This window comes from Vombatus ursinus, unplaced genomic scaffold (assembly GCF_900497805.2).
Source record: "Vombatus ursinus unplaced genomic scaffold, bare-nosed wombat genome assembly UNPS02005286.1, whole genome shotgun sequence".
In the NCBI taxonomy this organism is placed as follows: domain Eukaryota; kingdom Metazoa; phylum Chordata; class Mammalia; order Diprotodontia; family Vombatidae; genus Vombatus; species Vombatus ursinus.
In genome coordinates, this window is record NW_020945064.1 from 15,633,983 (window position 1) to 15,659,180 (window position 25,198).

General features: G+C 47.6%; 1 protein-coding gene across 1 annotated transcript in view; it reads left to right on the plus strand.

Moving 5' to 3' along the window:
• Positions 1 to 2,966: 2,966 nt before the first annotated feature.
• The window catches only part of SLC12A4 (solute carrier family 12 member 4), a 64,284-nt gene continuing 42,052 nt past the window's right edge, over positions 2,967 to 25,198 (plus strand). The window contains exon 1 of the mRNA XM_027847221.1: positions 2,967 to 3,105. Coding sequence (XP_027703022.1) covers positions 2,982 to 3,105 — 124 coding nt within the window. The 5' untranslated portion in view covers positions 2,967 to 2,981. The remainder of the gene's footprint in view (positions 3,106 to 25,198) is intronic.

A 25,198-nucleotide genomic window follows, 5' to 3' on the forward strand; every position in this document is an offset into this window, starting at 1 on the left:
CTACTGTGTACCACCCCCTATGCTAGGCACTGGGGAAGATACAGAGTAAACAAAATTCATCCCCTGACATTATGGAGCTCATAATCTAGGAGGTGGGGATTCGGCATATGTGGTGATAACTTGGGTTGTGTGACGGATCTACATATGAGTTTCTTAATGTGGACAGTCCTTCCACTGAGCCAGATGGAAACCCATCCACATCTATGTCAGCTAGTGTTGTTTCTGGCCATGACAGATGGCAATAATAGCAGTTGACCTTTACACATCAAGAATGTGTACTTTTTGGGGGGTTGGGGGGGGGTGGGATCTGATATTTACATAGCACTTCAATACTTGCAAATTGCTTTATATGAATTATCCCATTTGAGCTTCACAACCCCAAGAGGTATCATAGGTATTATTAACCCCATTTCACATGTCTGGAAATTGAGGCTCAAAGATTGTAAGTGACTTTCTCAGAGTCATACAGCTAATAAGGGTCAGGGATAGGATTTGAATCCAGACCTTGCAGGGTCTAGGTTTGGCCCTCTGTCCACAGTGCCTCTCTAGACTAGAAAACAATACATGACAATTGCACAAGAGGAGAGTGAGGGGTAAGAAGGTCATTATTGATTAGGAAGGTCAGAGAAAGCAAAGGTTTTTGAACCAGGCTTTAAATGAATGGCCAGGATTTCAAAAGGCAGGTGGGAATGGGTGCGGTGGTGACAGAGATTACTTCTGGAGCTAGGAATGGCATTAGCAAAGGCAGAGATAGAATAATAAAGGATACCCCTCAGAGGACTGAAGAGACAGTCTAGTATGGCTGGACCATTGTAAGAGACATGGGAGCCATGGGAGATGAGGCTAGGGATGCAGGCGTACCACCAGACTCAGAAGGTATATGAATGCTAGGCTAAGATCTTATATTTTGTGTTGGAGGCGATAGGAAACCATGCATGGGCTTTGAACCAGAGTGATTCATCCAATGAATGAATGAATAAGAATCCATAGAGAGGGAAGGAAGGAGAAATCAAAGCTGTCTCTAGGCATTATATCCTAAATGACCTGGAAAATGGTGATGCCACTGATAGAGACAGAGGATGTTGGGAGGAAGAACCTGTGTTATGAGAGAATGGATTTGACATTAGAACGTTGAGTTGGGGATGTGGAACCTGTAAGCATTTGGAGATTCAGGACTGGAGCACCAGCCAAGCTTCCTGTGCTACAGCGGAACAGGAATAATTCAAAATCAGCAGAGAATCTCAGCTCTACCTGGAGAAGTTGCTTAACCTCTCTGGGCCTGTTTCCTCATCTAAAAAATGAGGTTAGCCTAGGTGATGTTCTTAGGTCCACTTCGGCTTTAAATCTATGATCTTCCCAGTTCTAAAACTGTATGATTACTATGAGAAGTGCGGGTTTGGTTATCAGCAGAAAAGGCATAGCTGATCTTCTGACTAGAGAAGGTGGGCAAAGCTTCATGGTTGTAATCAATTTTCTTTTCCTCTTTTCTCTTTCCTCCCACCACCTGCAGGTTAGGGATTCCTAAGGGGAGGAGGCCTGATGAAGTGGAAAGTTGGAACTCTGGACTCAGAAATTGACAGGCCTGAGTTCAAATCCTGCCTATGGTGCTCATGATCTGGGGGACCTTGGTTTCCTCAACTGTCAAAGGAGGAGGTGGGACTATAGATGGCCTCTGATATCCCTTCCATCCACGACCTATAAAGGTGATCCCTGTATAATTCTGTCCATATGTAGAAAGTATTCAATGGGCTAAGAAAGTGGGCACCAGAGATAGATATGCATTCAATATTTATTACATACCTACAGGGTGATAGCAGAATAATATTCAGTCCCTTCCTTTAAGGAGTTTATGATGTACAGATAACTATAATACAAGTCTATGTTAAATGCCAATGGTACAGACTTTTCAGGCTTTCAACTGGGACAATCAAGGAAGACTTCATGGAGATGGTCGTATCTGAGCTAGGCCTTGAAGGAGGTGCTGGTCTCAGGCCAAGTTTGGGAGCCGAAGCCAAAAGAGAATAGCCTTGTCCAGAGATCTGGCAGCGTTCAGTGTCCATCGCCTAGGGATGCCGCGGCAGTCACTGGAAGCCCCCGCCTCCTGGGGACACATGGGTTTCTTGGAGCATTTGCGGTGGGGAAGGGCCAGAGGGAGCCCCAAAGGAAACCAAAGCCCAGCCCTGGAGGTGGGTACCCAGTAAGGGAGCAGGTGGGGGAAACATGTTTAGGTCATGGGGGTCCCCTGGAAAGAAGTTCCTTTTGACAGCTGCTGGAAGTGACCTCAGAGATCCTGTCCTGGCCCACCTCCTCTTCTACAGAAGGACACCACAGTGACACAGGGCCCCAGGTCACATAGACTATGTATAAGTAGTGAGTGGTGGAGCAAGGATTTGCTTCCAGGTCGGAGGGCAAACCCAACACTTTCTCCAAGGCCACACGCAGCAAGGACCTAAGTACAGAACCTCCCCCCCCCCCCCCCCCCCGGCCGTACCCTCACCCCGGTCCATTTCTCACCAGGGAGCTAATTCCAGCCGGGAACCCTGATAGGGGGGTGGGGGGCCGGGTTCGGACCCGGGCAGGCAGCCCCCCTAGCCCAGCGCAGCTCTGCCAGGGTGCAGAGGGAGGGGGGCCTCAGACCCCAGGCAGGCAGCCCTTCCCTAGCCTACTGCAGCCCCGCCCGGGGTACAGAGGAAGGGGGCCTCGGACCCTGGGCGGGCAGCCCCCCCAGCCCAGCGGGAGGGTCGGCCGGCCCGGGCTCCTCTTCCTCCACCCCCGCCCCTTCCGCCCCCTCCTCGCCGCTCCTCCGCTCCCCCTCCCCTCCGCCCCCGCTGTCCCCCGGTCCCCCGCCTCCCTGGGCGGTCCCGGGCCGGGCGGGGGGCGGGCGGAGGAAGTGAGCGCACGGGGGAGGAATGCGGGAGGGAAGCCGGCCCGGGGCGGGGCGCTCGGGGCCGTGGGGAGCCGGCGCCGGGGCCGCCGCGGGGATGCCGCACTTCACCGTGGTGCCCGTGGAGGGGCCGCGCCGGGGCGACTACGACAACTTGGAGGGACTGAGCTGGGTGGACTACCGCGAGCTCGGGGACCCCGAGGACTCGGTGGGCTCGGACGGTGAGAGCGCGACCCCGGCCCCCTCCCCTGCCCCCCGACCCTCGTTCCCACGCGCCCTGACACCCTCCCTCCCCCCCGCGGCGCCCACATTTGTACGCCCTGACACTGACCCACGCCGCCGCCGCCTAGGCGCCTGTGTATCCACACAAAGACACTTCACCCGTCCCCACTCCAAGCCCGGGCCGTTCACCCACCCACTCACCCACGCAGGGCGCGTGAACCTGCTCTCCACACACTTACATCCCCTCAGACGCTGCCTCGGAGGGGCCCGCTCCTAGCACATTCCCCTGCTCGCACCCACGCACACATCCAGACCCACGTCTACGCACGGACACCCCCACGGAAGCACGCGCGCCTCTGTGCAGCCAGACCCACCCGACGGATCCACTCATCCCGCGGACGCGCGCCCACCCGGGGTGGGGCTGTGGACGTGGCGCGGGCCGGCCCGGGCCGGCCTGCAAGGTCCGACTCTGGAGTTTGCGTCGGGGCGCGGGCTGGTGCCTCGGGGCCGAAGTTTCGACTGGCCGCAGGAGCGGGGAGGGGTCCTGAAGCTTCGGGCCGGGCTGTTTGGCCGGCGTGCCCCCCGCCCCTTTCCGACCTTCCAGCCCCCGGGGCACCCCCTTCCCAGCCTTGCACTTCCCCTCCCAAACTTTTAAAACTTGCAGTTCTGGTCACCTCGGGCTGGGAGTGCTCCCGAGGCTCCGGAGGACTTTCACGACTGCCTGCCTTCTTCTCTTCCCCTCCCCCAGCTTTGGGTGTGAATCACATTCTCCCGGGGTAACCTACCAGCCTGCCGAGCTGTTTGTGTATTCGCCTCCTTTGACTGGCCGGGAGAGTGAGTGGTCAGTGAGATTCCCAGTGTTGACCACCCCTTCTTTCTAAAAGTCTCCTCTTACCTAAGACCGAAGGAGCTTAGTTTTCCAGCTGGAAGGGAGCTCACTTAGGGATTACCTAGTCCAAGAGTTTTTTTACATGAGGTCCATGAACTTGGTTTAAAAAAATTTTTTTTGATGACTTCATTTCAATATAATTGGTTTCCTTTGTAATCCTCTGTATTTTATTTAATATGTTTGAAAACATTCTGGGAAGGGGTCTAGGTTTAACCAGACTGACAAAGGTGCCTATGACAAAAAAATTTAAGAACCCCTGATTTAAGCTACCGCTCCTTCCTCATTTTATAGAGGTAGAAAAGTTGGAAACTCTAATCAATCAAGCATGTATTAAACACTTACCACGTGCCAGACACTAAATGATTCACCCAGCGTCACTCAGAGAGTAACTAACAGTGCCAAGATTCAAACCTACAAAAAAAAAAAAAAAAGATCCAAACCTGCAGCCTTCAAATCCTGTGCTGCTATCACCCTGCTAGGCTCTCAGAATTTCTGGCCCCCTTTGCTGTCCCGAATGTGGAGGTTTCCCAGCTGTCAGGCCTGGGTGCTTTGCCCTTCTCTCCTCTCTCCCTTCAGTGATCAATCTGCCCACAAACAAGACTAATCTTCCCCAAATACTGCTTTCATCTAGTTGTTGAGTTGCTCCTTTGCACCTAAGTCTTTAATAGCTTTCCTTTTCAGTCAGTCAGCATTTGATAGTGGTCTGGGCCTGGAGCCAGGAAGGCCTGAGCTCAAATCCTGCCTCTGAGGCTTACTAGCTGTCTGACCTTAGACAAGTCAATTAATTTCAGCTGGCCTCAATTTCCTCAACTGTAGAATGGGGATAATAATTATCTACCTCCTAGGGTTGTTGTGAGGATCAAATGAGATGTTTGTAAAGTGCTTAGCATAGTACTTGGCACGTAGTAGGTATTATGCACATGCTAACTATTATTATTATTATTATTATTATTATTATTATTATTATTATAAGCACTTATTTATTAAACCTTACACTGTCAGATACTGTACCAAATGCTTAGTATACAAAGAAAGGAAAAATAGCTCACGTTTCCTTTAATTTTTACAAATAAAGCACTTTCCTCCCAAAGATTCTGTGAGCTAGATAGTGTCCCTATTGTTATCCCCATTTTACAGGTGAAAAAGCTGAAATCCAAAGATTTTGACTCACTCATAGTTACATGACTATTAAATGTGAGAGTCAAACCTGAACCCAGGTCTTCTGTCTTCAACCAATAATATGGCATTCTAGTTGGCCCAGACTGACTTTTAAAGTTTACTTCACTATATCAATCTCTCCCTCACTCCCCCCTTCTCTCTCTCTCCCTCTCTCCCCCTCCTTTCCCTCTCTTTCTTTCCTATCCCACTTTTTTTTTCCTACTCTTTTTTTGGTGAGGCAGTTGGGGTTAAGTGACTTGCCCAGGTCACACAGCTAGTAAGTGTTCAGTGTCTGAGGCCGGATTTGAACTCAGGTCCTCCTGACTCCAAGGCCAGAACTCTATTCACTGTGCCACCTAGCTGCCCTGTTTTCCTATCCCACCTTGCTGCCCTCTGGAAACATATGCCAGACCCATTTCTTCAGTTTCACTCATGCTCATCTTCCTCTTGTCTGGAATGGCCTTCCCCTCCTCTCTGCCCATCTGAATTCTATCCCCCCTCAAGTCTGGCTCAAATCCCACGTCCTCTGTGAGCACTTCCCTTCTCTAAACTCTTGTGGCATTGGGGAAAGGGAATGGAAACAAACAATTAAGTGCCTCCTATATGGCAGGCACTCTGTTCTTTACAAATATTATCTCATTTGGTCCTTATAACAACCCTGGTAGGTAGGTGTTATTATTATCATCCCCATTTTACAGAAACTGAGGCAATCAGAAGTGAAGTGACTTGCTCAGTTAATACATAGTAAGGGTCAGTGGCTGGATTTGAACTCAGTGTTCTATCTACTGCATCACCTAGCTGCCTCGTCATTGGCTGTCTATACCCCAGTCTTGGCTTCGATCATATAGTGTTTGTTGTCCTCCTACTGAGGCAGGTCTTTAGGACCTACCCAATTTATAAGTGCCCTAAGGGCAGGAATCTTTGAATCATCCTTTCCCAAACAGTGTCTAGCACAGCGTCTTGTGTATGGCAGTCATAAATAAATTTCTCAATTGGAGAAGTGTGTTTGCACAAATGTGCATGTATGTGTGTATGAATGCATGTTTATGTAGTCATGTACATGTGAGAGGGAAAGGTTATGGGTTTTAGGGAAGGAGGAATAAATATTATGATAAACAAGGCACGTGTCATCCCTCCTTGACTCCTCTGTTTCCTTCTGCAACTTTCAGGCTCAACTTATATCTCTCCCTCTTGCATCTTCTGGTGTGCCCCCAACACCTCCTACATACACACACACACACACACACTCACACACACACGCTCACACACTCACACATTCCTCCATCAAGGATTTCTACATTCATTCATCCTCACACTTACTTTAGCACACAAGACTTTCACTTGGGATCTGTACGTCACATACTGTTCCTGAATGCCCCATTATAACTATGGGATGGACTAAGGCCTTTTTCCCCCCGTCTCAGAATGCAAATATATCTTAATAGAATGGGCTTTAGACATCACTATCAGCATCTTCATTTTTCAAAAAAGGAAAATGAGTTTCAGAGAGAGGTTAAATGTTTTGCTTAGACAGTGGCAGAGCTGCGATGTAAACTTCTGTCCCTTGACTCTAAGTACATTGCTCTTAGTAGTCATTGACACTTTAGTATGAATGAGTATATAAGAGTGTGTCTTGTGCCGGATTGGGTAGGGGTGACAGGTAAAGAAGGTCTGAAGTAAGTCTCTGGATGTGGAACACAGGCCACTGTGGTGGGGAGAGAGATTTGGAGGGGGGAGGTACCTCACTTATTACTGTTCCTTTGTTTATGTGCCCTGTGCCACATTGCCCCTCTGTATACTGTACACACACACACACACACACACACACACACACACACACACACACACACCCCTTTCGACCTTAAACCAACCATCTTCCTTGATTCTGTTTCAAAGGGGAGGGGCTAGAGGAACGATTCCAGTCCCCAAGGTCTCAGGTGGGTGCACAGTTCTCCGAGCAGCCACTTCACCCTGTTTTCCCAGCCCCATCAAAGAGGGGCGCAGGGAAAGGGGGACTCACCTCTAACCTCTGCGTTAGAAGTGTGAATCCCTGGGGAGAAGCAGCACCTCTAACCTGGGTCCTTCTCAGGGATCAGTGCAAACACGTGTGAATGGGTAAGGAGCCTCTGGGAGCTGCTGTCTTTGGGCATCAAAATCTGGCCTGGCACGTTGACCCTGACCCTGTTTTTCCCTCTCCAGCGAGACTAGTGGACTAGGGAGAATGAATTATCTGGGCCCAGGGCACAAAACCATCCCAATAGGCTTTCCTAGCACCCTGGCAGGTTAGTTAGTTGACTCACTCCCCATGGCCTGATTCCCCCCAGCCTCTTTTGGGGAGCCCTCTCTTCTATTGGGTTGGAAATGTTTTCCCAGGTTTTGTGTTAGGTCTGTGTCCTCAGGATGCGTCAGTGATATGTATGGGGATATGTGTCACCGAGGTGTCTGGCAACTTGGGGCCACGTTGGTAACTAGCCTGGGTTCTGTTCCAAGGACATATGCCATCGAAACTGAGGTCATAGGACTGTTACTGTCTCAAGGCCACCGGGTATTGGTAGTACCTAGTTCCTCCTCGCCTCCTTGTTTCCCCCAGACCCTGGCTTCTTACACACCGCCCCCCCCCCCAAGTTTTGTGTAGGGCTGCTGGGCCCAAGTCTGAGAGGCAGGAACAATCTGTCCCTCATTCCTTTGTCGCTGAGGAAAGGACATTTATTCTGATCACGTCTGCTGTGTGTGGCACTAGGAGAGAGGTCACCCTTCCCTCCCCTGCTGCCCAGGGCTCAGTGAGGGAAGGGCCTGGTGGCCTAGCAGGTAGAGCTTTGGGCTCTATAGTGAGAGGTCTGCCTGGGACTTTGGGCTCTGTCTCTGGGTTCTGATGTTAATGACCTATAACTGAAATAGGAGGAATTTTAGAGAATTAATTCAGGAATCGGGTGAGAGGGAGTTCTCTGAAGGAAGACCCTTGCTTTGGGGCCCCGGGCTTTCCAGTCCCCCACCCCCCCCTCTAGCGGCCTCCTCCTGGGCCGACCTGCCCTTCTGCCCCGTCCCTGAGCCCCCCTTAGTGACTACCTCCTGCCCAGCCAGGAAAGTGTGGTCTTGACTCTGATCCCTCACACCCACCTCACACTGAGCACAGATTAAAACCCTCCGGAGCCTGATTGGCCGGGGAGAAGCCAGCCAGGCATGACACCCCCCTCTACCCAGTGGGCCCCCCTCCACCCTTCCCAGGAGCCTGGAGTCCAGAGCCAGGCCTCACTCCTTGGGAGCACCTTTGCAGCTGGCTTGATGGGGGACAACCAGGGCCCTCTTCATGGTGAGTAGCTTTTAGTCAGCTTTTTGCAGGTACCCCTGACCCAGCCCCCACACCCCAATTATCTTCTAGCAGTGGGATGGGAGGAGCCCCAAAGTGGGATGACTGCGGGCCATGGAGGGGGATACATTGATGGCTTATCTTGGGTAAACTGTCTGCCAGTCCCCCTTGCCTCATTCTGTGTCCTCTTTATCCTCCCCCACACTCGTGACCCCTCCCTTGTTGTGTTCACCCCCTCTGTGTCTCATCCCTATCCTATATCTTTGCCCAGTTAGGTCTTTCCCCCTAATCCCTCTTTTTGTTTTCCCTGCTGGACCCTCCATATCTTGTCTTCCACCCTTAAAGTTCCCCCAGCCTTCTGTCCTTCTCCCAGGGCCTTTAGCCTCTGCCCCTTAGCCACCCTTTCTCAGAAATCTTTTTAAAAACCTACCCTCTCTGAGCCTCAGTTTGCCCTCTTGAAGAATCCAAAGAGCTACACAAGTATGGGGATGGAAAACAAGGGGCCTCATTTACATACAGATTTTTCTCACTGTTTCTCTGACCTCCTCTGCTGTCTGGCCCTTGTGTTTACAGCTAAACAGACGAGGTCTCTGACTTGGTACTGAGAGGTAGAGGGTATCCGCCCTGGGGATCACCCCAGCTCCATAGGTGATCTTAGGGTGACTTTCTGCTTCTCCTGAGGGCCCGAATCCCTGGGCTGGGTGGAGACTGCCTCTGCCCTGGTTACATGGTAGGAAGTCATAGCCTAAGGATTTAGAGCCCAGGGGGACCCTCCTCCCTTTATGGATGGACTAGACTGAGGCCCAGAGATGGGAAATATCCTGTCCTAGGTCACCCAGGTCGAAATGGCAAAGCCAGGATTGGAACCAGGTCTCCCTCATTCCAGCCTCAATACTCTCATCACCACCTTGTCCTGCCACCCCAGGTGCCCAAAAGAGATTACACGAGGAAGCAGGGTATCTTGGTCCTATGCGCGTCCTCACCTGGCTCGCTGTGGAACTTACCTCTCAGGGCCTTACTTCCCTCAGTTGTTAAATGAGGGATTTGGGCTGAATGATCTTTCAGGTTCCTTCCCCTCAGACATTATGTGATTCTCTAGTTCCCATCCCCGTGCCTGGAATGGTCTCTCTTCTCACCTCCCTGCCTCTCCTGGCTTCCTTCACCTTTCCACTAAAAGCCTTTCTGCATGAAGTCTTTCCAGGTCCCCCTTAATGCCAGATTACCTTTCTCCTTACACTGCATGTATTTTGTATGTACATAATTGGCATGTTGTCATCTCCCCCGTTGTAATGGAGTTTCTTGAGTCCTGGGACTATTTTTGCCCTTCTTTGTATCTTCAGCACTTAGTATAGTGTATCTGGTGCATAGTAAGTGCTTAATAAAGGCTGGTTGACTGACTTACCCTCTCTGAGCCTCAGTTTTCCCTCTTGAAGAATCCAAAGAGCTACACAAGTATGGGGATGGAAAACAAGGGGCCCAAGTTTTTTGCATCACTATAAACTGAGGCAGTAGGAGGCTGGCTGTGATCCAAAGGATGGGATGAATTGAGTGCCCTCATCCTGCCCAGCAGGCCTGGGGCATGGTGGCTGGTGTGCTGGCTGTAGGAAGGGCTTGGCGGTGTGTGTCTTAGGCAGCAGTTGGTGGTGCAGACATGTTGGGACCTGCTGTAACATTTTTTAAATTGCTGAGGACTGAGAAGCAAGCCAGGTTCTCCAGGAGTCCACGTACAGCTGGAAACTGGTGTCTGGATTAGTCTGAAAAAACCCAGATTCCCCCAGTGCCTCTTTTCCCAGACATAGCGCAGTCACCCTAAATCAAGGGTTCTTAACTCTAGTTAACCAAGAATGTCCCTTGCAATTACACGTAATAACAATTTTAACATTCATTTTTTAAAATTTTGAGTTCCAAATTTTCTCCCTAGCTCTCTCCCCTCTTTGGGAAGGCAAGCAATTTGATATAGATTATATGTGTGTAGTCATGTAAAATATATTTCCTTATTAGCCCTGTTGCAAAAGAAAACACAGACTGAAAAAAAACCCTTAGGAAAATAAGGTAAAAAAAAAAATGCTTCAATCTGCATTCAGACTCCATCCATTCTTTCTCTGAAGGGAGACAACATTTTTCATCATAAAGCCTTTGGAATTGTCTTGGATCATTGTATTGCTGAGAATAGATAAGTCATTCACAGTTGATCATCATATGATATTGCTGTGACTGTGTACAATGATCTGGGTCTGATCACTTCACTTTGCATCAGTTCATGTAAGTCTTCCCAGGTTTTTCTGAAACTATCCTTCTCATCATTTCATATAACACAGTATTATTCCATCACAATTGTGTACCATAACATGTTCAGCCATTTTCCAGTGGATGGGCATCCCCTCAATTTCCAATTCTTTGCTACCACAACAAAAAAAGCTGCTATAAATATTTTTGTACATATTGGTCCTTTTCCCTTTTCTTTGATCTCTTTGGGATACAGTGCTATTACTGGGTCAGAAAGTATACACAGTTTTTTAGCCCTTTGGGCTTAGTTCCAGATTGTTCTCCAGATCAGTTAACAACTCCATCAACAGTGCATTAGTGTCCCAATTTTTTCACATCCCCTCTAACATTTGTTATTTTCCTTTTCTGTCGTATTAGCCAATCTGATAGGTGTGAGGTGGTCCCTCAGAGTTGTTTTAATGTGCAATAGTAACTTAGACCATTTTTTAATCTGGCTATTGATAGTTTGATTTCTTCTTCTGCAAACTGCCTGTTCATGTTCTTTGACCATTTACCAATTGCAGAATGACCCATATTCTTATAAATTTGACTTATTTCTCTATATGTTTGAGAAATGAGGCCTTTATCAGAGAAACATACTGTCGAATTTTTTCCCCTAGTTTCCTGCTTCTAAACTTGGCTGCATTGATTTTATTTGTGTAAATCCTTTTTAATTTAATGTAATCAATTATCCATTTCACATCCCATCGTGCTCTCTATCTCTTGTTTTGTCATAAATTCTTCCCTAATCCATAGATCTGACAGCTGAGATATTCCATGCTCCCCCAACTTGCCTATGATATCATTCTTTATGTGTAAATTATGTACCCATTTTGACCTTATCTTGTATATGGTGTGAGTTTGGTCTATATGTAGTTTCTGCTAAACTGGAAAGTTGGTTATTTCTTACATGGCTATATGGCATGGATTCCAATCACCTGAGGAGTACACTTTGCTAGCCACCAGTAGGGAAGTTCTTTTTTGTACAACTGTACCTCAGTTAGGTATGTCCTTTGCCTGACTATATAGGGGGAACAGAAAGAAGGATATCTTTTGAACTAATTTAGGGAATTTACACATTACTAATACAGAGTGGGGATGGAAGGGGGTGGGTGGGAAGCTAAGTGGGGTAGTGGGTTCAAATCCATCCTCTGATACTTTGTAGCTGTGTGACCCTGGGCAAGTCATGTATCCTCTGCCTCAGTTTCCTCATCTGTAAAATGGGGATAATATTAGCTCTTACCTCTCAGGGTTGCTAGGATCAAATAAGCTAATATTTGTAAAGTGCTTTACAAACCTTAAAGTGTTGTATAAACATTAACTATTATTATCATTTGCATCTCTGTATGAGGATAGGAATATCTTATGCATATCCCCACTGTGGGAGAGAAGAGATGTCTTATGTACATCCGCATGCAGGAGGATACAGTTTGCATTCTAGTACTTCTTGGAGGGAGGTGGAGAATGCTCTTTGCTTGCCTGTTTGGGGGTGGGGGGTGGGCACCAGGTATCTGTTGGCTGCTCCCCTTTGCTACCTGGTCACTCATCCCTGTTAAAGGTCAGTCCTCAGTAAGGATTCAGGGATGGAAAATCCAATTCCAAGACCAGCTGTCAGGGCAGACAAATCCAAGCATGGCTATGGTCACTCTTGGGAGTGGGCCAAAGGTCAGCAGCCTCCTCCTACTGGAGAAGGGAACTGGTTCCTAGGGGATGTTAGTGGGTATTTGGGGAAATTGCCCCAAACTTTGCGGAATGTTCTGCCACCCTTCAGATTATAGGATCATAGATTTAGAACAGGAAGGAAACTTAGCGGCTTCCTAACACCACCTCCTCATTTTACAGCTGAGTCAACAAGCATTTACTAAGAACTTACTGTATTCTAGGCACTGTGGTAAGAATGAAATGTAATGAATGAAATGAAAAACAGAAACAGTCCCTGCCCTCAGGGAGTTTATATTCTAATGGGAGAGGCAACGTGAGGATAACCAGGTACATCCATGATATATACAATGTATATGAAGGGTTGTTGTTGTTTGTCCTTCCATTCTAGAAGGGGACCATGACATCAGGGAGGTGATGCCATGATTGACAAGTGCATTGGATTAAAGTGAGGGAGGGCTGTGCAAAGTTACCAGCCTCGCTTTCTCTTCTGGAGCCATCTTGGTCCAGTGACCAGACATAGATCAGGATGACTGGAGATAGCCCAGGATGCAGTGGGGGACCTTGGCGTTTTTAAGCTAAGGGCTTTTCCCGGTCTCAGTTTGCCCGAAGCAACTCCCATTCAGTGATTGAGGCTAGGTAAGAAATGAGGCAGAGGATGGCCTCTTTTACCTAGTCTAAAAAAAAAAAAATCAATCTGGAAGGGAAAGACCCTAGGGGTTTCTGGCCAAAACAGAAACAATTGCTATTTATACTCCCTCTGAGCCTTTGGGGCCCAAACAATGACCAAGTGTGCTAGAAGGGAATCTCAGAAAGGAAGGTGTTGGGGGAGGGAGAGAGGCAGTGGCAAAGGCATTCTGCAGGTGGGGCTGGAGCTGAGGCTTTGAAGGAAGCCAGGGCCCACAAGGTTAGGTGATTGGCCCCAGGGAGAGAGCCTCAGGGCTAACATCTAACTCCACATCTGGCCCTCTTTCCCCTACCTTTCAAAAGCATTCTTGTGTTCATCAGATGCTAGCAGAATGTTGACTTGGTGCTGGGCTCCATAGCACCAAGCACCAAGCAGCAGCTTGGGTCCATGAGCCCTAGCATGGCTGAGGGGTGGTAGGACCCTTCTTTGATTTCTGCAGGGCTTTCTGTGGGCAGCTCTGTGGCACCGTGTACCCTTCTGTGTGGGCAGAGAGAGTTCATATTTTCTACCTCCTGCTCCCTCAATTATGTTTTTAAATGTATAATATAAAATACAAAGGATACAAATTGTATTGAAATACAGTAATAAATTTTAAAAAATTCACGGATCCCTAGGAAAGACCCCTGGTCTAGTGTGTTTTACACTGTGGGGAATGAGGAAAGGGAAACTGACCCAGAGTGTGGGGGTGATTGGGTGCTTTCCCACATGAACTGAAACCTTTCATCCGTAGTGTGTACGCTGAGAGTTTATTCTGTGTTGGTGGTAATGTGAGCAAGGTTAATCTCCCCCTTCATCTTCCTGTCCCCCAGAGAGTGAGGGGAGTGTGAGCTCTGGCTGAGGCATTTCCTGGGTGAGTTGGAGGAGCAGGCCAGGGAAGCCCCAGTGCCAGCTGGAGATGCCCAGGCCCTTGCTCATGGGGCATGTGAGAGAAAGACAGGGAGAGAGAAATGAATACCTTGGTGGCCTGAGACTTGGTAAAAGCCTGAGGCAGGGATAGCATGTCTCATCTCAGAGATCAAAGAAAACAATGGAGATGGTTTCTCGTTTTGAATTGTTTAACCTCCCAAATAAAATGTCTTAGCTGCAGTTTAATTATTGATTAGTATGACCATTAGAGCCAGAAGCCTTTTACCGTTGGCTCCCTCCTTATCTGGACCAGGAGTCAGATGGCTGGCCAGATAGTGGGGCTCTTTGAGTATCAGAGATATCCCTACTTGCCCTCTGGCCGTTTTCCCCTGAGTACATCTGATTCATTGCTTTCCAGGCTTTCTCTTTCAAGAACTGGGCCTCTTAACCTGGGCTCTGTGGGTAAATTTCAGGGAGTGAATGGGGGAAAAAAATCATGTCTTTATTTTCATTAACCATTGATTTCCTTTGAGTCCCTATGTTTTTTGTTACACATTTAAAAATGTTATTCAGGGAAGGGGTTCAAAGGTTTGCCCAGACTGCCAAAGGGGTTCATGATAAAAGAAAATTTCAAAACCACCGGTCTAGAAATGAACTTGATCCTCCTCTCCAGCGTGGGGGATGCCCACGTCACTGGGGGGAGGTGTCGGGGTGGGGAGCCATTCTATTCTGGGACTTGGGGCTGAACACAGCGGGTGTCCCCAAACCTAGACTTCTAATGGTGGCAGCATCCCGAGTTCTTCCCCCCTGCCTCTCCCAAGGCAGACTCTCTGTGAGATGGGGTGGGGCAGCAGGTGAGGCTGAAGCAGCCTGCTCCTTCTCTAGCCAGGGGCTCCGGTTTTTAGGAGATCTTGCCCTCACTTGCCGGCATGTAGGTTGGGAGTATGCTTAGCTAGCTTCTTCCCCCCCCCCCCACCTCCAAAGACCGAGACTGTTTTTCATCCCAGTTTGTATTTGCCATCTGGTCCAGTCATGTCTTGTTTTTTCCATCCCACCCTCCACTATGTGTTTCTGCTTGTTTATCCCAGATACTGAGCTTTCTCTTTCTGCATTTCCCACCAAGGACAGGATCCAAGTCTGTGTGATCCCATGTGGGGTAGTTAAGCTGTTAATGAAGACTTGAGGGGAGGGAGAGGCGCAGAATATGGTGGAAAGAGGTAAAGACAGGGGCCTGATTGGGGTACTGGAGGAAGACCTGAACCTGGTCCTGAATGCCCCAAAGCTGGGCCTTAAGCAGGATTCCAGATGTGGGGGATAGTGTGGTCAAGGACTGTGTGATGAGGTAGGTATGGGTACAAGGAGGGAGAAGGCCTTGCATGGGAGCCCTGAGGGCTCCTGTCACCTCCAGGATTAAATAGAAAATCTTGTGGTATTTAAAGCCATTGATCACCCAGTTCCCTCTTGCCTTTCCCACCTTCTCACATGCCTCCATCAACTCTGGGTCCAGAGACACTCGCTCGGCCTCTTTGCTGTTCTAGGCACTGTCACTGGCTGTCCCCCATGCCGAGGACACTCTGCCTCTTCGTCCTCACTCCTGGCTTCCCTGGGTTCCTTCAAGGCCAAGTTAAAACTCCATCTTCCTCATGAAGCCTTTTCCAGTCCTCTATCATTCTCGTGCCATCCCTCTATTGATGGGAATCATTTATCCTGTGGCTAGCTTGTTTATACATAGTTGTTTGCATGCGGTCACCCCGTTAGATGGTTTGCTCCCTTGGAACAGGGACAGTCCTTTGTCATTCTTGTATCCCCACTGCTTAAGTACAGGCCCTGGCACGGAATAAAGAGTTGACTCGGCCTCTTAGCGTACTTAGCTGCAGACTTGAGTTGCCTAAGAGCCAAAGGCCTAACTGTCTGTGGGGCCAAGAAGCCTTTATTAAGCTCAGTGGATTTGGAGTCAGAAGACTTGGGTTTGAAACTACCTGTGTGACCTTTTAAAGTACCTTCACCTCTTGGGCCTTGATTTCTTCATCTATAAAATGGGCAAAGGGGTAGCTAGATGGCGCAGTGGATAGAGCACCAGTTCTAAAGTCAGAAGGACCTGAGTTCAAATCCTACCTCAGACCAAACATTTGACACTTACTAGCTGTGTGACCCTGGGTAAGTCACTTAATCCTAATTGTCTAAAAATAAAAAATTAAAATTAAAAAAATTAAAAAATGAAAATTAGAAAATTAAAAAATAAAATAAAATGGGCAAGTTGGACCTGTGAGGTCGTTTGAAGCTCTAACTTTTATTGATTAACACCTGCTGTGTCCCAAGCATTGTGCCTAGGCACTGAGGGAAATTTCTTTTTTTCTTTTCTTTTCTTTTTTTTTTTGATGGAGAATGCTTTTTTTTATTAATTTTTTTAATTAACAAAAAAAATTTCCCTCTCACTATATCCCCACCATTGAAAAAAAAAATAGCAAAATCCTTTTTTAACAAATATTCAGGCAAGTCAAGTAAAACAAATTTCTCACATTCTAAATATGTATATTATATATATATATCTGATTCTATATGTGTGTGTATATATATATATGTGTATATATATATACACACACACACACACACACATATGTCTGATTGCACCTCCTGAATCCATCACCTCTGCCTTGTTTCTCATTGGTTCTCTAGGACCAGATGGTCATTATGTTGATGAGAGGGTTTGCAGGAGTGGGGAACCTGTGACTTTGAGGTCATATGTGGGCCCTATAGGTCCTTGGGTGCGGCCTTTTGACTGAGTCCAAGTTTTATTTTTCCTTTTATTAAGGGGATTTGTTCTGTGAAGTTTTGATTCAAAGGCCTTCATACGAGGACCTGGAAGGCCACATGTGGCCTCCAGGCTGCAGGTTCCCCACCTCTGGAAGGCTTTTGAAGTCGTATGTGTTTCCAGGGTTATTGTTATATAAATTGTCCTGCTGGTTCTGCTTTCTTCACTCTGCATCAGTTTACGGAAGTCTTCCTAGTTTTCTCCGAAATCATCTCCCTCTCATTTCTTACAGCACAATGGTATTCTGTTACATTCATTTTCCACAATTTGTTCTGCACTGTGGGATATTGATGCCATGTTTGGACTGGGAGGGTTGGGGGACAATACTTGGAGTCAGAATGTTTGGCCTTGCTTGGATTGATTCAAGGTCTGCCACTCACTCCATATGTGATATTGGTCAAATCTGTCCTCTTCTTCCCTGCCCCCACTTCAGTTTCCTCATCTGTAAAATGGATGCACTGGCCTACATGACCTTTGAAGCCCCTTCCAGCTCTAAAATCCTAGGGTCCTACAACCAAGATTGGCTTCCAGGCTCTCCCTTGTAATTCGGCTTCCTGGCTATTCTTTTGGGGGTATAAAGGAGGAAGGGTCTTGAAGCCTCTCCCGTATGCCCCCTGGCCCTCCCTCCCTAGGGCTTCGAGTTCAGTGGGGATGAAGAGGCCTTTGAAGCCTGGAATGCCTCAGCGCTGTTGCCATGGCAGCCAGCTGGGAGGCCCCACCTCCCACCTCTGGAGGCTGCATTCCCCGGGGGCTATCCCAGAATACCTCTGGCTGTTCCAGGCTCCTGCCATAGAGGGAGCTCGAGGGGTTCCTCTCTGCCCAGCCCCAGGGGGCATCTTGGGATAGGTAGAGGAGGTGCGAGGCCCTGGGCAGCATCAGTGACCACTATGGACACCCTAACAGATGGCTCCTTCTGTGACCTTATCTGCCTAGAAGCTGGGATGGCTGAGCTGCTCCGACAGGAGTTTGAGCCTGTGCTCATCAGGCCCAGGACCCTGGGTAGGTTGACATGAGGGAATGCTCCTCACCCTGTCTCATGCCTCAGTTTCCCTCTCAATGCCATCTGGGCAAAGATGGCTGGTTCTGGATGGAGCTAGGGGACTTGGGCTCAAATCCTCATTTTCAGCCACTTGTTAATTACCTATGACAACTTGGGCAAACCAGGCTCTCGGGGCCTCAGTTTCCTCTTATGTAGAGCAAAGGGCTTGGACTAAATGATCTCCGAGGTCTGTTCCAAAGCTAATGAATTCCACTCCTTACCTCCATCTCTCAGAATCTCTCATTTCTTTCAAGGCCCCAATCAAGAGCCCCCTTCTGCAGGAAGCCTCCTCCAGGTGCTAATGCCTTCTCTCCCAAATCACTTGGTATCTCTTTTGTAGATATACGCACGCACACACACGCATACACACATGTATGTGCATATGTACAGGTGTACACATATACTTACACATCTGTATCTACAATACAGATAGACCTGTATGTTATTGCATGTTATATGTGTATATATTTGTCATACACCTATATGTGTATTTATTTTTATTACACATATATGTGCACACATGCATGTACAACAGCATGGAGGCATATCTATTATGTCTATGTGCATACACACACATATATATGTAGATGTCTCCTTGACCTAGACTGTAAGCTGCTTGAGGGCAGGAATGGTTTTTACTTTTGTCTTTGTAAAGTTCTTTCTGATTGTTATGACACAGATACACATTTAAGTCTGACTCTGCCTGTGGAAGGCAGTTTCTGGTAGCTTCTACCCAATGAGAAAGGCGTCAAGTGTTGGCCTGGACGTGGACTGTTTTCTGAGGACCGATGCAACTAAAATTCAGAGAGGCTTTATCCTCGAGAGAGAGTCCGTCGGTCGGTGAAAGGTTTGGGCACAAAAACTCCTAAAGCCATCTGCCCAACTGTGGATTGTTGAGATCTTTGTCAGGGAAAAAAGCAGGGCTGCTGACGAAATCAGAGAGCCATGAAGTATAGGAGCATTTTTTCCTTTTTGGATTGGATTAGTTGAGATAGTAACTGTAAAGCGCTCAGCACAGTGTCTGGTTCGCAGTAATGTTATGTAAATGTTAGCTGCTATTATTATCATCATTGTTGTTATATTTGTAAAGTTATTAGCACAGTGCCAAGGACGTAGTAAACTTTTTATAACTGTTAGCTGTCGTTATCAATAGTAGTAGTAGTAGTAGTAGTAGTATATTTGTAAAGTTCTTAGCGCAGTGCCAAGCACATAGTAAATAAATGTTAGCTACTATTATTATCATCATTATTGTTATTGTTATATTTGTAAAGTTATTAGCGCAGTGCCTCGCACACAGTAAACTCTGTATAACTGTTTGCTGCTATTATCAGTAGTAGTAGTAGTAGATTTGTAAACTTTTTAGCACAGTGCCTGGCACATAGTAAATAAATGTTAGCTATCATTATCAGAAGTAGTACTATATTTGTAAACTTCTTAGCACAGTGCCTGGCACATAGTAAACTCTGTATAACTGTTAGCTGTCATTATCAGTAGTAGTAGTAGTAGTATATTTGTAAAGTTCTTAGCACATTTGTAAAGTTACCTAGCATGTAGTAAATTCTACATAAATTTTCGCTACCATTACCATTAGTAGTAGTAATAGTATATTTGTAAAGTTCTTAGCACAGCGCCTGGCACATAGTAAATGAATGTTAGCTATCATTATCAGAAGTAGTACTATATTTGTAAAGTTCTTAGCACAGTATCTGGCACATAGTAAATGCTATATAAATGTGAACTGCCGTTATTATTGTTATTTTGTTTGTAAAGTGCTTAGCACAGTGCCTGGCCCATAAAAGTCACTATATAAATGACAGCTATGATACTAATCATTATTAGAGATTTCATTAGTATAAGGAACCCTCGGGGAGGAAGCTTCTTCCACCTGTACGGGTCTGTATCTTCTCTGCAGTTTATAGTCTGGGGGCACTGATAGTTTAAGTGACTAGCCCAGGGTCCCACAGCTGGTATGTATCAGAGGCAGGATTTGAACCCAGACATTCCTGTTTCCAAAGCTGACTCTTCACAGTCTCTAGCTATGTCTCTTTTCATTGGTGTCTACATCTTTTCTTTGTTACCCAGGGCTGTACCTGGGCAGCCTGGCCTGGCCATGCCCTGCTGGGGAGGCTGCAGAGTTCTTGGGTCAGCTAGGGCCTTCAGGGTCAGGGTCTGACAGACCACTGGGACAGGTGCATCCTCTGCCCCGAGTAGCATCAGGGAAGAAAGAGGAAGGGAAACGCCCACTCAGTATTAGCATCGTGCCAGTCTGCCCGTGGAATGTAGATTCCATTCTTACCAGAGAGCCAGAAATGTGGAAGGGAGGGGAGGAATTTCGAGGGAGAAAAGAGATGAGAGGGAGGCAGGGGCCAGCTGGAGTAACCCTATAAGGGATTGAATCCTCACAGAAGCCCCAGGGAGGTGTCATGGCAAAGGCAAAGGCTTGGAGTGAGGAAATCAGGTCTCAGGCCCAGCTACTCTAAACTCACTGTTACCTTGGGCAAATCCCTTTTCCTCTCTAGACTTCACTTTCCTTTCCTGTAAAATAGAAGAGTGGGGCTCAGTGAGGAAGCTAGATAGCACAGGAGATAGAATGGTGGAATTGGAGTTAAGGAGTTCTGAGTTCGAATCCCACCCTCAGGCCCTTACTAGCCGTGTGATCCTGGGCTCATCACTGATCCTCTCTAAGCCTCAGTTTCCTCATCTGTAAAATGGAAGTAATAATGGCATCTTCCTCCAAGGGTTGCTGTGATGATCAAATGAGATATTTGTCAAGTTTTACAAACTTTAAAGTGCTGTATCGATCTCAGTCATCATTATTATTATTATTACTACTATCATTATTATTATTATTACCACCCATCTAGCTCTGATATTCTCTGCAGGAGGAGACAGTGTGGTCCTGTGGGAAGACCCTTGGAGCTGTAGGTGGAATGCAACCTACTTGGCTTCATTTAGCTCCTCTGGGCCTCAGTTTCCTTTTCTGTGAAGTCAGATTACCTGTGAGGGCCCTTCTGGCTGTGAATTTGTGATCCTATAAGAAGCTTCTCCTGGCCCTGCTGCCCCCACCCAGAGAATTTCCCCAGAGCACCGAGACACACCCACAATGGATGGGACCGGATAGGATGCTTTTCCTGAATTTACCACGATTTTTCTACACTCAGGGGGCACTTGGGGCAGGTGTGGGAATCTCCGAGGATTTGGAGGTATTGGCCTAAGGAGATCATTTCTCATGATCAGGCTGCCTTTGCTGACCCCAGTGTTGGTATTAGCGATGCCTTTGGGGATGGCCCCCAATCCTCTTGGCCTTGGCATTTTGCTTTGTCCCTGCTGTTAGATTGTAAGCTCCTTGAGAGCAAAACCGTCTTTTATCGCTTCTTTGTATCTTCAGCACTTAGCATGGTGCCTGGTACATAGTAGGTGCTTAATAAGTGTTGATTGATTGATTGACTGAAAGGCCTGGAAACCTTGTGGGAAGAAACTTGGACACAGAGCCCTGAATTCTCATCCTGATTCCACCATCTCCTAGAGGTGTTACCTTGGCCTTAGGCACTAATCTGAGCCTCAGTTTTCTCATCTGTGAAATGAAGATAATATTTGTAATACCTGCCTCTAAGGACTTAGCGTTTTCAGTGCCAACGTACTGCAGAAATGTGAGCTGTTGTTAGTTATTATTATCCATTTAGCCTTAGGGAGGTTGTTTTATTAATACTCTTTGAGACAGAGACTCACACAGATGGTTCCCAGAGTATTATGTAATTCGGCTTACACTCCTTCCCCTCCCTATCCCACCCCCAAATTCTGTCACCTGTGCTATTTGGCGTACCTGTGTGGTCTGCACCTAGCTTTTGTCTGGAATTCTTTAATCCAGGCTTAGAGCTGGAAGGGATTCTAGACTTGCTTCATTTTACAAGTGAGGAAACTGAGGCCTACAGTCGCCAAGTGCCCCAGCAGAGACGGGACCAGAACTCAGTTTTAAGTGCCCAGACCAATCCTCTTTTTCCTTTGTAGGGGGTAGATAGTGCTTCTGTAGCATAGAGCTCATCCAATCCTCATTTTCTAAATGAGGGAAACTGAGGCAGGGAGGTGGGGACTCTCCCGATGGGATCACACAGATCGTAGGTAGCAGAACCAGGAGTTGATCCTTGGTCACCTGACTCTCCATCCCATCCTGCGGCCTCCCACGCAGACATGACTGCATGGTCCTGTCTGATACCCAGGCTCACACACCATCATGCATCTGAAATGCACACAGACCCACAAACTGGTCTGCTCCAGGCCGCTGCTGTTGAGCAGGTGGGAAATGAACAATCTCCTGGAGCCTCTGGCTCCTCCTGGTTAGGTAGTTTTTCTTTAGCATCAGGCCAGCAAAGGAGGGAGGCAGAGACGGATGGATGGACAGATGGACGGAGGGGCCGGGGTGTGCGGGTGGAGCTGTGGATAATGAGTGGCTCTGTTCCTAACGCTGACTGGTTGCGACAGACCCAGACAACTGCTGTTCCCGCGTCAAGGTCACCCTGTTGGAAACCAGCAGTGACCCGTCCGTAACGGAGCTGTCCTCGGGGCGGGTGGCTTGGGAGTGTGTGCTCTGTGAAATGCAGGTTACCGTTCAGGTTGCGGGCCTTTCACCCCCGGCTCCGAGTCAGAGTGGGACTTAGACTTAACGGACCCAGAAGTCTCCCCTTCTGAGTGCGAGTTTCCTTATCTTCAAAAGAGAGATGATAATAATACTCCCAAGTTCTTGTCTCAGACGGTTGGAAGAGACCACAGGGCTGTTTAGAATTTGGAAGGAAGTTTACATATCATCTAATTCAACCTGCCCCACCCCACCCCCCCCCTTTACAGATGGGGAAACTGAGGCCCAGGGATGTTAAATGACTTGCCTCGCACATGCGATGCAGGCAGCAAAATAGCAGCTGGTTTTGAACTCATGTGCTCTGCCTCAGACTCTAATGCTCTTTCCATTATGCCACCCTGCCTACCAGGGAGTCATTCATTTATTCAATGGGCATTTATTAAGTGCTTACTGTGTACTGCAGACTCTGCCAGGTGCTGGTGATACAAAGACTAAAATGAAACAGGCCTTGCCCTCAAAGAGCTTGTATTCAGTTGGGTGGAAAATAACAAAGAAAGGTAAATTCAAAATATAGTATAATAATGATAATTTGCATAATGTTTACTATGTGCCAGGCACTGTGCTAAGTGCTTTACAACTATTATCTCACTGGATAGGTGGGGGGGGGCTGTTATTGACCCCATTTTATAGATAAAGAAACTGAGGCAGAAGTTAAGTGACTTACCCAGGGTCACCCAGCTAATAAGTGCCTGAGGCTGGATTTGAACTCAAGTCTTCCGGACTCCAGGGCTGGTGCTCTATCCATCATACCACTTAGTTGCCCCTACTATCCTAGAAGAGGCATTAACACCTGAGGTAGGGGCAGGATTTGCTTCCTGGAGGAAGGGGTATTTGAGTTAATCATCTACCTCAATCTACCCCTGAACAGGAATTCTGTTTAAACATTTATTAAGTGCCTACAGTATGCTAGGCACTGGACATCCAAAGACAGTGCAGCTCCCCCTGTTTTCTCCCCCCAAAGGTAAGAGTCAGTCTCTGCTCTTAAGGAGTTTATGTTCTATTGGAATCCCCTCAGCAAGTGCCCACCCAACCTCTCCTTGAAAAATCTGCAATGATGGGGTAGCTACCGCCTTCCAGGGCTGCCTGTTCCACTTTGGAACAGCAACAGTTATCAGGAAGTTTTTTCTTAAATTGAGCAAACTTGCAGGCATTGCTTTGAATTGTACCCTCTGGTGCCAAGCCAAATAAATCTACTGTCTTCTCCAGGACAGGCTCTCCTATGCTCAAAGATCAATCATCCAATATTTATTAAGTGCCTACCATGTGTCAAGCACTGGGGGTATAAAAAAAAGGCAAAAGACAGTCCCTGCCCTCAAGGAGCTTACCATCTAATAGGAGAGACAGCATGCCAACAAATCTATACACATCAAGCTATATGCAGGATAAATAGGAAGTAATTAAGAGAGGGAAGGCACTAGAATTAAGAGGGGTTGGGAAAGGCTTCCTGTAGGTGGTAGGATTTTAGTCGGGACTTAAAGGAAGCCAGGGAGGTCAGTAGTGGGAGCAGAGGAGGGAGAGTGTCCCAGGCATGGGGGACAAGCCAGAGAGAATGCCCAGAGCCAAGAGATGGTGAGTCTTGTTTCTGAATCAGCCAGGAGGCCCGGCTCACTGGATCAAAGAGTACGTGTTGGGAAGGAAGGCGTAAGAAGACTGGGAAAGGAGAGGGGCTGAGTTATGAAGGGCTTTGAATGCCAAACAGCATTTTGTATTTGATCCTGCAGGCAATGGGGAACATTGAAGTTTATTGAGTAGGGGAGTGAACTGTGCTTTAGGAAAATCACTTTGGTGACTGAACGGAGGATGGATTGGAGTAGGGAGAAACTTGAGGCAGGCAGACCCACCAGCAGCTGTTGCAGTAATCCAGGTGTAGGGTGATGAGGACCTATACTTGGGTGGTAGTGATGTCAGAGGAGAGAAGAAGGCATACTCCAAAGATGTTGCATGGGTGAAATCGACAGGCCTTGGCAGCAGATCAAACGTGGCGGGTAAGAGGTGGTGAGAAGCCCCACGTGATTCCTTCCTTTCAACCCTGAGGGACTGGAAGGATGGTGTTGCCCTTTATAGAAACAGAGAAGGTGTGGAGGCAGGGAGGGTTTAGTGGGGAAGATAATGAGTTCAGATTTGGACATGTCTAGTTTAAGGTGTCTCCTGGACATCAAGTTTGAGATGTATAAATGGCAGCTGGAGATGTGAGATTGAAGGTCAGCAGAGAGGTTAGGGCAGGAAAGGTAGATCTGAGAATCATCAGCATAGAGATGGTCATTATATCCATGAGAGCTGATGAGATCCCCAAGTGAGGTAGCATAGAGGGAGAAGAGGAGAGGGCCCAGGACAGAACCCAGAGGGACACCCATGGTTAGAGGGCATGATCCGGAGGAGGAGCCAGCAAAGGAGGCAGAGGGGTGGTCAGAGAGAGGAGAGTGGTGTCCTGAAGACCTAGAGAGTATCAGGGAGGAGAGAGTGGTCACCAGTGTCAAAGGCCGCATGAAGATCAAGGAGAATGGAGGTGGTGAAGAGACATTGGATTTGGACCACGGGTGACTTTGGAGAAAGCTGGTGCAGTGGAATGATAAGGTCAGAAGCCAGCTGTAAGGGGTTAAGGAGAGAATGAGGGGAGAGAACGTGGAGGCGCCTATTGTAAATGGCCAGCCTTTTCTGAGAAAAGATGAGCCTCTTTTCCCTACTGGCCCTTTTCTTTTGCAGGGTATAGAATTCCCTAATTCCTTCCAATAACCATTGTATCACCCCGCTCCCTCCCCCACTGAAGGGGGTAAAGCATTTTGTGAACAAACCTTA